General features: G+C 28.4%; 1 protein-coding gene across 1 annotated transcript; it reads right to left on the minus strand.

Moving 5' to 3' along the window:
- Nucleotides 1–2,325: 2,325 nt before the first annotated feature.
- Nucleotides 2,326–5,589, minus strand: LOC112686416 (potassium channel subfamily K member 1-like; the record flags this gene model as incomplete). Its single annotated transcript, XM_025558674.1, is given in 3 exon segments — nt 2,326–2,848; nt 4,116–4,514; nt 5,449–5,589. Coding segments are annotated over 3 exon segments (770 nt in total), but the record flags the coding sequence as incomplete, so codon positions are not given.
- Nucleotides 5,590–14,011: the final 8,422 nt, after the last annotated feature.

The following is a 14,011-nucleotide window of genomic DNA, read 5'->3' on the forward strand; positions in this document are numbered from 1 at the left end:
GTGTCGGGCAGCCGGTGGGGGTCATATTAAACATTTTTTAACCAAAGTAAATAAAACTTGACTATTTTAAGAATATATTTTACTTTATTTTACCCTTATATCTTCATTTTTAATATAAATATAAATTTTTGAAATTGGATGAAGACTTGATACACCGTGTATTAAATAACGAATTTTAAATGAATCATATATGATAATACGTTTTAATCCTACAATTTAAATTCATTCTATTCTTATCTATGGGTTTTCATTTTATAATGTATTTTGTTAATTCATCCGAAAATACATTATAATTTTTAAGTATCCGTATTATTTTAAGATCGTCACAATAGTAAACTGTAATTCATCATGATCACGAATATACAAAGACGTTTATAAGCTTTATAAGTAGGGTGTTAAGTAAAATTATAAGTTAATTAAAAGTATGTTATATATATGGTATACCATTGAAGTTTTACCATGTTGTCGAAGCAATAATATTAAAAATATTGTAAAATAATAATAACTGTCTGATTAAATATAAGAGTATATGAATTATAAATTGATATACCTATGTATTTATTCCAAGGTGTTTCCAAATTAAATACATCTATTTATAAATTGGTCAACATGTTTTTTAACATGGTTCAAACTTATCTTTAATATTAAAACATTTTAGAAATAAAACGTTCTTGCTAATGAAATCTTGTACACCAATAAAATATATTTTCTAAAAACAACGTTAATTAACTAAAAACAGACCATTTTTAGATTCATGAAGTGAATACTTTTATCTGTTTCCTATATCTCTTAATACTTTTGGAATTTTGAAGAATAAAAAATAATAGTTAGTTTGCAATTTGAGAAAATAAAGTAAAGTAACATATTATATTATTTTTATTTTAATTGGATTGTATAAGCAACATAATAGTATGTAACATTTTTATTTCTTATATAATCATTATTATATTCGCTAAAATGTTAATTATATTTGTAATTGTTGAGCTAAATAGCTATACTGATGGCTAAAAAAATTTTTTTTGTAGTTTTTAAGGCTTTTCTAACAAAAAATGTTATCAAATTTTATATATGGTATAAAATTATTGTTATTAAGTGATTGGTAAAGGGGTTACCAAATCTTGACCCCCTCCCCCAGAGTAAAAATAGGTTCAAAAGTCATAAATTACTATATAGGTAGAGAGAAAAAGAACATTAATTTATGTCACGTAATTATAATGTTTGTATAATAATATAATTATTAATTCATATCTTGTATCTATGTATTTTTTAAAATTTTATAAAATCAATTATTTTTTTGAAAAAATTTAAATTCCTCAACAAAATATTTGCTTATAAATTATTTATGCCACTGCATTCATTCGTTAGTTTTGAAATTTCCTTAGATCTATGGGTGTACATTAAATGTCTTCGACACAACGAAGATGTGTGTGTATATGTATGCATGAGGCATATAGGCTATTTTCAGATAATAATAGTGTTATTTTTATCTACATAATACCTACTATATTATAGTATTAAGTTTATATATATATTTATGAACCGTAATAGGTATTTGTAATCTAGATGGTACAATAAACTTTTACGAGAAAATAACAAAAGTTATGTGCAATAAATTATGTACTCTGTGAACCGTAGAATAAAATCTATAATACTCAATGGTGGTTTTCAAATAAATAAGTGAGATATTTTCCAACTTAAATCCTGAAGTTTTCGTTAAAGAATAAGTTTACATTCATACGCATTATTAAAAACACATAATTTCTCGTTTATGTTAAAAAATAAAAATAAAAAATAAAACAATCAAAGTGCAGTATATTGTAGTAATGAATGATTGTTTTAGCTTAAAATTTTAATTTATTTTTTAGTAACATTATAATAAAATATCCATCATTTATGATCTACATTCGTTTCAATCGTTTTATAGGATTTTATTTGATAATTTGACAATCGAATATTTCAAATTTTTGAGTAATAAATAAATACTAGCACTGAACTATGTAGGTATATATCATACGACAAGTTATAGGTATTATAATATATTTGCACGTTTTCATTTAAATAATAATAGAGGTTTTACATACTACATAAGAGTACATATACGACGAAGAGACAAAAACGCTTTTTTTCTTTAGTATTATTTAGATGTTTCACTAATTATTTAATTGTAATATTGTCCTTTCAAACTAATTTAGGCGTATTACAATAATTCTTTAACAGTATTTTACGGCTGGGTTAAGTAATTTTTGGTTTGATTAAAATATAAATAACAATAAATTTTATAATCTAATAATTTATAATCTAAAGGTAATAACAATAATACATTAACATTTATAGTAATATAGTATTTATATAATATAATAATGATTATAATATTTTATTTGAGGATAGAGATTTTGGTTTTGGTCGAATATATATACATATAAATATATATGTATGTGTAGAGTAGTAACTGTCATCATTGCGTACAGCATATATAAGTCGTTTTGCTAGTGATCCCAGCATTTCCATCAAAAATAAATTAAATAAAAAAATTAAATAAATAACAGTTTTAGACGAAATGCGATGACAACAATTATTTTCAATTATTCTTGTAGTTCGAATGGAGGTTATCTATACATTTAAGGAATACTGTGTATGGGCGTTGTATCGTCCAAGCTTGTTGGCGAGTCTTTTTCGTTCGTGTATTTGGTCCTGTTTGTACCGGACTCTTGTAAACGCATTTTTTCCGGGTCGATTGATCGGGCTTCGTCGTTTTCCAACATGAACAGAACACCAAAGTTTAACTGTCTGATGTCGTAGTAAATAGACAGCGTCAACATCACGCATACGAGTCCCACAACCAAATAGCCTGTGAAAACATCCCAATACGATTATATTCTCAACTCCATTGTTCATTTACTATGTTATAATCAGTAGAGTTATAATCAAAGAGATGTTTACAAGATGGGTGTTTTTGGGGGTCACATACCTCCTCGGGCTAAATTATTTTTTTAACTATAAGTATATTGAATATATTTTTTTATCCTAACTTATCAAAATATAAGATTGTCGAATTAATATTTTTATATTCACATATATTTTATAGAACCATGGTCTTTAAGAATTATCTTTGACCATGCTATAAATTATGAAATTAGATTTTTTTTTCAATATCATCAGTTTAAATCATTATTAAAACATGATATCACATGAGCTTTGGATAAAACTGGCTCCTGATTTCGAGTAAATGTTATCTATTCACTATGATATTATTAGCCCTCATCGTCAAATTTCTAATAAATAATTGATGATTTAATTTAAATTGTTTTTAATAAGGAAAGATCTTATGTTATGTTCAACAATATAAAATGAAACAATTGGCGATTTGTATAATTCCACTATTGACGTTTATTCAAGTGTGTAATTATCTCAGTTTCTGATGCAAATTAAACTTTTATATTGTATATCTATGCAGTAAAAGCATAAAATATGTATAAATATCCTATATTCAAGAATATTGAGACACCGTTTAAAAAAATCCTAATTTTTTCATATTATAAAAATTAATGTAGGTATTAGCTTTAAAAATTGATGGCTGAATAAATTTAGAGTTTGCTATAGTTATAAAAATGTTTAGCAGTTGCTATTGTTTTTCATTGTGTGAAACTCAATATATATATATATATATTTATATGAACACGTAAAAGAATCCAAAACAATGACCGTAAAAATCCATTAGTTATATTTTATTTCGTATATAATAATATTTTCATTTTTTTTTTTCATATTTTATATGATCATATGTATTCATTTTCAGTTATTCATTGAATTATTATCTTTGCAGAGGTGCATCTAAGATTTTTTTTGTGTGGGGCTTACAGATAATAATAAATCAATACGTTTTGTGATAAAGTTTGGTTGTGAAAAAAATGTACATGTACATCCCCCGTCCTTGGGTACCCCTCTACATCGCTGTGCATATCTCAAAAGTAAGAATTCACTATACCTCTATATTTTAATCAACTTTGTGCTGGGCGATCGTACTCTTAGAATAACATGATTATAATATTAAATATATATAAATGTATAATTTTATTTTTAATCTCGTTTAACTCGTCATTCGTACAAGCTCTTACCGGTTATTATAAGTTTGTACAACGGTCGGTACTTTTGATCCGGCGCGTCACCCGGGATGTAGTCTCCAAGACCGATAGTGGTGAGTGATATGAAACAATAGTACAACGAGTCCATGTAGTTCCATTCGGGCTCCACGTACGTGAATATGGCAGCGGGCAGCAACAGAAAGAGAAAAATCAACGTGCCCAGAATGGTGCCGAAGTGTAACAGTCGGATGGTGAACGGCGGGTACAGGTGTCCCAGACGACTGTTAAGGAAGTGCAGGTACTTGGTCGTGGGTATCATCAGCCGGTCGACCAGCGCGGTCAATAGCACCAGCGTGAGGGGTATGCCGAAAAGAGCGTATAGCATGCAGAACAACTTGCCTTCTTGAGACAACGGAGTAACGTGGCCATAACCTGGAGGGAAAAATATTACAATAATGTAAGCGTAAGAAATTAAAAAAACCGGGAGGACACAGGTGAGACACAGGTCAGGGACTATGGATGAATTGCTATATTGTTGTATTGATCTCTAAAGCTTTAACCTATTGTTCTCGAAAAAACGATTCCGAGTGAAAGTGGTCGGGTGGATCAGTTTATGTTTCAAAATATGGTTGATATAGGTAGTCTATTAGAACCAGATTTCATTTTGGTGATTTATCGATTCGGCGATTCGACGAATGGTCGCGTATACAGATGTATTAAAATAAATCTTGAACCTTCGATTATTATAGATTATTACAATATTAATTTCATTAATTATCATTTATATTAATTATCATTTGCTTGAAATTTTAATTAATTTTTTATTTCAAAATGTTGTATAAAATAGACAAATAGACTAGGTAATAAAGGTAGAGATATTTTTTTATACGATGGTTTCATATATATTATGGATAAAGTTAGTATTGACGGATTTTGGCGATGCCGACGTAAATATAAGTATTCAGTTTGTTTACACACAGTTATTGATGATTTCTAGATAAAATTTTAAATTATAATATCATGTCGCCGTAATGGTAGATCACCAAAACAGCTTTGTTGAAATGGCATCGTTGAAATGTCCTAGACCCCGTGAAACTTATTACTGAATCAAACCCTTAAAATCATCATGTGTATAATAACAGAAAAATATATTTTATTAATATTATACATTTAGGTGAAATTTATCTTCTTATTTAAATAATTAGTGATCGCGAATCAATCGAGTAAATAAAGCTTCGAAAATCGTTCTTGAGGAAAAACAAATTTTGAACAACGCAAATAACGCAATGCATTATTGCGTGTTAGAAATGTTCAAGGGATTTATATCTCTTTGACACATCGCTGTTATATTATTATAGGTACTTACCAATGGTTGTGATCACGGTACAAGCGAAAAACAAGGATTGTCCAAAACTCCAATTGGGTTCTCCGGACACATTTTTAGCTGCTGAAACACCTCTGTTACTGGCAGCTAAAACTTCTTTTATAAAATTCTCCATTGAATCATCTGAAAAGCAAGAACATTTTATTAAATACATCTATTTTAATACCTATATAACACCTATATTTATATTATGTAATATATAGAGCTTTATGTGCGAATGTGACATGCAGTGTTTGCATTTTCTTCGAATATTAAGAAAAATTCGTTTGTAAAGATTAGAGAAATTACATTAACAATTATTGAAAAAAATGTTCTTGTACATACATATTTCATATGATTACTATTAGTGTGAATATGATATAAATTATAATAATATAGTGTACGAAATCAATTTTATTTTTATTGTTTTATTACAGTTTACAACTATCGACTAGATTGTATTAAAAATGGCTCTTTAGCTTTCCACCCAGTTATTAGCTAGGGTCTGGCAACACTTTCTTTCGATTGTGAAATATTTAAATATAATAGACATTTTTTCAATTTTTATAGATTTAATTTTAATTATCTAACTAACTATTTAATTTTGACTATTTTATAGTTAAGTATAATTTTAAAGCTGATAATACTCGGAAAATTAAGAGTTTTAAATATAAAATATTTTTTTAATCCTAGGACTAGGATTGATTAAATTATAAATTATTTATATTTAAATTTTCCTCTGTATTAGTGTCTATATGGGTCAGATATGTTTGCTGGACACCTCATTTGCCCGACACCATACATATTTTTACTGTGCGTATTATTAATATACAATTTTTTATTATTATTATAGTTACTATAATCATTGATTATATTTTTTTTTATTTTATTATTATTGATCCTATTTTAAATGAGTTTAATCTTAAAACAAAATGTAATACGCTGGTATATCTATTTACTGTAATGTAAGCGATTAATTTACATGTTTAGTATACATATAACGACGATATTATATTGATTTATTACTATCAATTTTGTTTTATTAATATAATTGTAATTTTAGAATGTTATACTTTTTTTAATTTATCAATTTTACTATCGATTAATCAAATATAGCCATGGAAATTTTAATTAATATTGTATATGGATTTGTAACACTGTAAAAGAAAAATGGCTCATGATGTTCCCCTGACAGCCCAGCGGAGCATGGTTTCAGATTGACTTTAGTAGTCTTAATCCAAGTGAGCTCATTTTAAAAATTTGTTTTAAAATAATTCAAGTTTAAAGGTCTTATTATATGATTATCTAAATATTTTATACTTATAAGATCACTTAAATCTTTATATGATATGCTGGTTCAATAGATTTTTTAGCATGGATCAGTTATTTGGTATCCATTAAAGATTTTTACTTCATTTACCAATTTGAATGCGCACAACGTATATTTTTAAGGCGTAAGAAATTTTTAATAAGCCACAAAATTTGTTTATCGTCGTTAGAGTATAGCTAGATTTGCAAACTCTCGTTTAATATAGTCACGTAATTCATATGAAGTTTGTTTCTGATATTTTACAGTAGCGAGTTGATTCTCGCCATTGTTCTATTTTAAAATGTTTTCAGGCTCTACAGGCACTTTCTATATGTTTCATGTAGATTCATCATAAATTAATAAAAGAAATTAGCCAGTTAAGCATTTAATGTCTCATGCCAACTGCATGGATTTTTTCTTATGGATATGTATTCGTAGTACTATTAAACTCTTATTGTATTTTGTACATAAATATTGTTGTCAAATATTATTACTTAAATTGAATAATTATTCAGTATTATTTTCAAAGACTCTTTGCATATTATGTGAACAGGGCCAGTCCCGTATAATAATGAATAAATAAATAGTTGATGTGGGTTTCGCTGTATATTATAGTATATAACTTAAAAATAAATGATTTAAAAGTAATTTTATGTGTTTTGTAATTTTCACATTAGAACAAGCCGAGCGCGTGTCATAAATAAAAGAGATATTTTTGTTTATTGAAAAACAAGATAAACACAACTTTAAATAATTTGAATAATGAGTTTTTTCAAAAGTAAAATTAATCAATATATCAAAGAAAATATTATTTTTATTACTTAAGAATACTGAACAACAAAAGTATCAAATAAAAAGAGTGAAATATATATTTAATAAATGTTCTTAGAGGTTATAATAATTCTAAATAAATTATAAATTCCAATTAATTAAAATTTTTTTATTTTAATCAGGTTTTAAAATATATTCAATTTTTTTTCCTATACACTATGAATAGCAAAACGTGCTATTAAAAATATTATAATATACAGTAAAAAATAAAAACCCATTTCTCAATGTTTTCAATTATTGGATATATTATGTTATAAAATAGATTAATGCTAATCATATGATTGTATATAGATGTTTGTATATAGATGTTTGTCATCCTTCATGAAAGCTATTCAAATTATTATTGCTTTTAGTTTCACACATAAATTGGTTTCATTTTCTGAATGTCTCAGAAAATTTTTTTTCTGTGAAAATCGTAATATTTTGAAATGTATTTGTAATTATTTAAGGAAAATTACAATGCGCACCATATAAACAATAAAGCAAAATACTCATATCGTAATGGAAAATAATAATTTAAACAATTCTTAGTAAATATTACGTGTTTGTAATGTTTTCTTGTAAGAAATTGATTATTTTCCACCAGAAGTTTAAGATACCGAGAGTCTAAATTGAAATCAAGTGTTATAAATTATTAAAATCATTTTTATGATTCACACTAATTGATTCACAAATAAAATATACATATCGGTTTGTTTTGGTTGAATTTATTGCTAAGCAACCAATAAAATTAATAATTATATACATTTTGATACGTTAATATTATGTATATTTGATTTAATTACGAAGTTCTTGCTAAATATTGACAATGGTGTTTTCAAAGTCAAGTTTGGTTCGTATGTATTGGTAAGTATTATATATCAGTCACTTATATTTAAGCCTCGGACCTGATGAAAGGTCAAAGTTTAAAATGAATGTACCTACACATTATACTGCCACAAAGAAAGTGATTCTAGGTATGCGCGTTTATAGTTTGTAGTACTTTTATTGCGATTTATTGATTTAGAGAAACTTGAATTTAATTTATTTCTCATAAATAGATGTCATTGGGTAGGTAGTAGATAAGTACACAATGTGATTAAACTCGATATCAAACAATTTCCTAGACCGATTTTGCTGAATTTCATTTTACAATTTCTGGTAGTGTAAAATCACGACTCTTACTTAAATTAACAAAATAAACGCATAGAGATTCGAGTATGATTTCGTGATACTTTTTGTACAGTGTGAGACTGCTATCCGTTCACAAAGATTTTTCTGAAATGTATTATATATTAAATTGATGATATCGCTAAAAAAATAATTCGTTTCAATCGGACAGTGGTACTTGACTTTCGAGTTCAGTGATTACATATATAACTAGGAAAAGTGGTGGGTATTGAGGTTCGATCAGATAATCTGGCGGAAAAATTTCAGATCGAGGCACTGTTTTGAAAGACAGTTATTTCCACAAAAAGGTAAATAATTGTCAAAAATAATAAATACTTGTTCTGTATATATATTTCTTAGGATAAAATTGTATTTATAAAAGAGTTGAAAGAAAATTTAAATAAAAAAAAGAGGAAAGAGAAATTAAAAAAAAAAAAAAAACGAAAATTAGATGAAGATAACCACTAAACTTGTGGAAAAAAAAATTTAATTAAAAAACATTGTTATAATGTTTGTTATCTTTATGGATTCGATGGAATTTTAGTTGAATAAATTATCTATCTATATATATAAAAATCGATGTACATTTTGAATAAATTTTATAGCTCACGATCCACCGAACCGATTTCGATAAAAATTTTAGGGCATATTAAGATTGATATGTAGATGGTTTGTGTGAAGTTTGTACGCTATGCGATATGTGGTTCCGGAGTTATGGCCTCTTAAGTGTAAAACATTAATCACGCACGCACGCATGATATTCAAAAATTATTGTTTTGCCATGGAGATATATATACACTCTATGTGGTTATTTTTTATTATTTGTTTCCGTGGCACGCGCGTCTATGGTAATATTTATTGGTTTGAGATTAAATGAGATTGATTTTTATTCAATTTGAATTGTATGGATTTAGGCGTTAAAAAATGCCTCAACCAAGACGACAAAATATTGGCCGACGATCACGTAATTATGTCGCCCAATAATCTCATAGAAGATCTCAAAGTGAAGAGGCACATTTACAAAGAAATGTTGTTCAATATTTACAAAATGAACATCGAACTACATCTGCAGGTCCGTCAGTAAATCCAGCATCAAGACGAACGTCACGAATTTCGCGTCGTGCACAAGCCATGGAATTTGCTACATTTCATTACAGCAGTGAAATGGATTACAGTGAACATGGTCTTATCGGTGGAATGACGGTGAGATGTATACATGTGCTGCAGCCAAATTTCCAGGTAAAACGGCAGGCATGTGTTGTACTAATGGCAAAGTGAAATTGCCAGCATTCGAATCTCCACCTGATCCACTGCACTCATTGATTTTTGGAACATCACCAACGTCCAAGCATTTTTTGTCCCACATTCAAAAATATAATACGCCATGTCAAATGACTTCTTTTGGTGCGACAAAAGTTATAAGAGACAGTTTTATGCCGACGTTCAAGGTAATTATTTCATACGGAATATCTTTCGAAAAATGCAACCTGACCAGCAATTGTTTTGATATTTTCACGAATTCTCTGATCCAATATCAAATTGTATTTCACACATGTTACAGATTCAAGGCCAGATTTATCATGGAGCTGGTTCATTATTGCCATTCCCTGACACTGAACCTCAATTTTTGCAAATCTATTTTGTTGGGAATAGCAATGATGAATTGAATCGGCGTTGTGCAATTGCTCCAAGTGCAAGGCGTCAAATTATTTTGGACCTGCAAATTTTTTTTCCATCAACACAATGAATTAGTTCAATTGTTCAAAACCGCTCTTGGTCTTATGCCATCCGTTAATCATAGGATAGTAATAAGAGCCGACAAAACGCCTTTTGGAGAGCATGCAAGACTCTTCAATGCACCAACCATTGATGAAGAGGCCATTGTAATTATTGGAGAGCAGTTTATATCTCGCGATATTGTGCTACACCGAAGAAACGAGCAATTGCAGCGTGTATCAGAGCTTCATCGTAGCTATGATGCATTACAGTATCCATTATTGCACTGGAAAGGTGACGACGGCTATCATATCAATATACCAATGATAGATCCACGAACCGATAACATATTCATCTGAATTGAAAATGTATTCATTTTAAACATTCGAGTGCAAGGGAAAATTGCATTGGCACTTGCTTCGTCTGGAATAGCTGCTACTCTGTTGGATGGAGGACGAACAGCCCACTCTGCATTAAAATTACCATTAAATGTGCAGGTTTGTTTATATTCATTGATCGATTAGCTTGAAATGCATTTGCATTAATTGAGATGTAATTATTTTTAATGTATTACAGGTGATTGAGAAATTCTGCAATGGCGAAAGTTTTGCAGCAAACAGCAATTATTTTATTAGATGAATGTACAATGACGCACAAAAAATCACTTGAAGCAGTACACCACACAATGCAAGATCTGCGTGGCAATCAAAACATTTTTGGTGGTGCATTGATATTATTGTCAGGTGATTTTAGGCAAACACTTCCCGTAATTCCACGCTCAACACCGGCAGATGAGATCAATTCGTGGCTAAAGTCTTCTTTCATGTGGAGATATGTGCGAAAATTGACGCTAAACATAAACATGCGTGTTCAGTTGCAGAATGATCAATCTGCAGATCGGTTTTCGAAGCAATTGTTGGAAATCGGAAATGGCAAAGTTCAAATCGATAACACAAACGGTTTAATTAGTTTGCCAAACAATTTTTGTACAATTCTCCAATCAAAAGAAGAATTGATTGAATGAGTGTTTCCAAATATTATCCAGAATTACAGGAATCACAATTGGTTGAGTGAACGTGCAATTCTGGCACCAAAAAATGTGCAAGTCAATGCTATCAATTATCTCATCCAAGAAAAATTGCCTGGTGCAGTAATATCATACAAATCTATTGATAGCGCATTGAATGCAGAACTATCCAGTTGAATTTTTGAATTCGTTAGAACCACCCGGTATACCACCGCATTTCTTGAATTTGAAGGTCGGCTCATCAATTATTTTACTACGGAATTTGAATGCACCAAAACTGTGCAACGGTACAAGATTAGCTGTAAAAAGATTGATGCTGAATTTAATCGAAGCCACAATATTGACTGGCAAAGCGAAGGGGGAATTTGTACTCATCCCACGTATTCCTCTGATACCATGCCATTTGAATTCAAACGGTTGCAATTCCCCGTGCGCCTATCATTCGCTATGTCCATCAATAAGGCACAAGGACAAACGCTCCAAGTATGCGGTTTGGATTTGGAGGAGCCGTATTTTTCGCACGGGCAGTTATACGTGGCCTGTTCAAAAGTTGGCACTCCAAATTGTTTATTTGTGTATGCCCCAAATGGACAAACAAAGAATATTGTTTACACAAATGTGTTGGATTAATAATAAAGAATTTAGAAAAAATAAATGATTTTTATTGCATTTTTGTGTTGGTGCTGCGAAGCGCACAGGAGTCGACTATTAGTTATTATAAAACTAATTTTAACTGTACAACCTACGTGCTATTATTTTCGTTTGAAAATTTACGTCGTTTATTTAAGGGATGTTGCTAGGGGATCAAAAAAAAGAAAGAAGGTAAATAATAAACATCTGATTTAAGAATTGCATTTAGAGAAAGCAATAACTGTACACGGGCGAATTCTATACTCGTATATGGGCTACGAAGTGCACGGGTTCAGCTAGTATGTTATAAATTTATAATACTTTGGAAAACCTGAAAACTATTCGTTAGTTGTTTTTTTAGGTTTTTTTTTTCCATAACACTTTTCATAATAGATAACATGGAATTAACTTGAACATAGTATTATGTTGTAACATAAACAATTGTTATACCTAAATAAAAACTATAGTAACTCAGAAAGTATGTATTTTTAGTTAATTATATAATGACGTTTTACAAACGAAGTTATATGAACCAACAAAACAGTTTTAAACCATCTTGATTACTCTCCAAAATATATCGTTCTAAGTACTTTTTGTTAAATTACTGATTCGTAGTCACTATCAAGCAAAAAAAAAAAAAAAAAAAAAAACTGTTGCAACAAAAGTTGTTTTTTAAGTTGTTACAGTTTAGATCTAAGTATGTGAATTGATCTTTTATATACGAAAATCATTTAATGATATCTTTAAAATTTTTGTGTAGTCAAGCTTCGGTCAAATTATTTTTGTTTGAATTTTTAATTAAATAATTTAAGAGATCAAGAGCAATATAAAATATATAAATACAGGCTTTATAAATTTTACTTATGATAAAATCTTGGTATATTTGGATTGTATATTATATAGCTGAATTACTCGGCTTACGTAAGCACATACAAATGTGTTCTTTTCTAATTATTTAATCATACTAAATGTATGCCTAACGAAAATAACGTCACCAATCACCGTACGACCTATATGATTATGGCTATATATGTATATATGTTATATGGCTATATACCTATATGGTATGACTTATATGTATCGATATGGTGCTAGCCGTTGAACAGTAAGAGAGCATAGTTTTTTTGCTACACTGCGCCGTAATGTATCTAAAAATAAACAATTATAAATAATTACTCAATTAACTTATAGAATTTAAATTAAGCTTAAAACTTATTCCATGACGTATTATTTTATTTAAATAAAAATAAAAAAAATCGAAATAATCGGATGAGTATTTTTAGGGAACATGCATGACAAAGATTTACATTTTAAAATGTATGTATAAAAAAGATAAGTAGGTAAGTAGATAGTATAATTATTTATTTTTTTTTGTATTAAAAAATTATTATTATTTATTCAAGTATACATAAATACATGCTTTCATGTATTTTATCGTTTATTTTATCAAAAGTCCAACCCTCATAAGACACACTACCATTACACATAACTTACACAATAGTAATTAAATGATTGACTTAATATTAATTTTGTTAATATTATACGGAGATTTTCAATCATTATTCGTTGGTTTATTTTTCGCCAATACATTATACCATTGATTATACCTAACCTAACCTAACCTAACCTAACCTACTATCTATAATCAATGATTATACTTAAAACCGTATTATCTAAATATAATCATTTTATACTTATACTTATCTTTATAATAATATTTACGTGAATGTAAATCAATTACTTTTTAATATATTTATTATTACGACTAAGAAAATTTATGCGAAACTTAATTCGAAGCTTAATATTTACAAAATTTTATGAAATAATCAATTTAAAGCTACGTTTTATAAGTTTCGAGAGTTTTGTCTAGAAAAGTAAAGATATTTAAATTGGTATTTACTTCA

The sequence above is a fragment of the Sipha flava genome, unplaced genomic scaffold (assembly GCF_003268045.1).
Source record: "Sipha flava isolate LNK unplaced genomic scaffold, YSA_version1 108_pilon_pilon, whole genome shotgun sequence".
NCBI classification, from domain to species: Eukaryota; Metazoa; Arthropoda; class Insecta; order Hemiptera; family Aphididae; genus Sipha; species Sipha flava.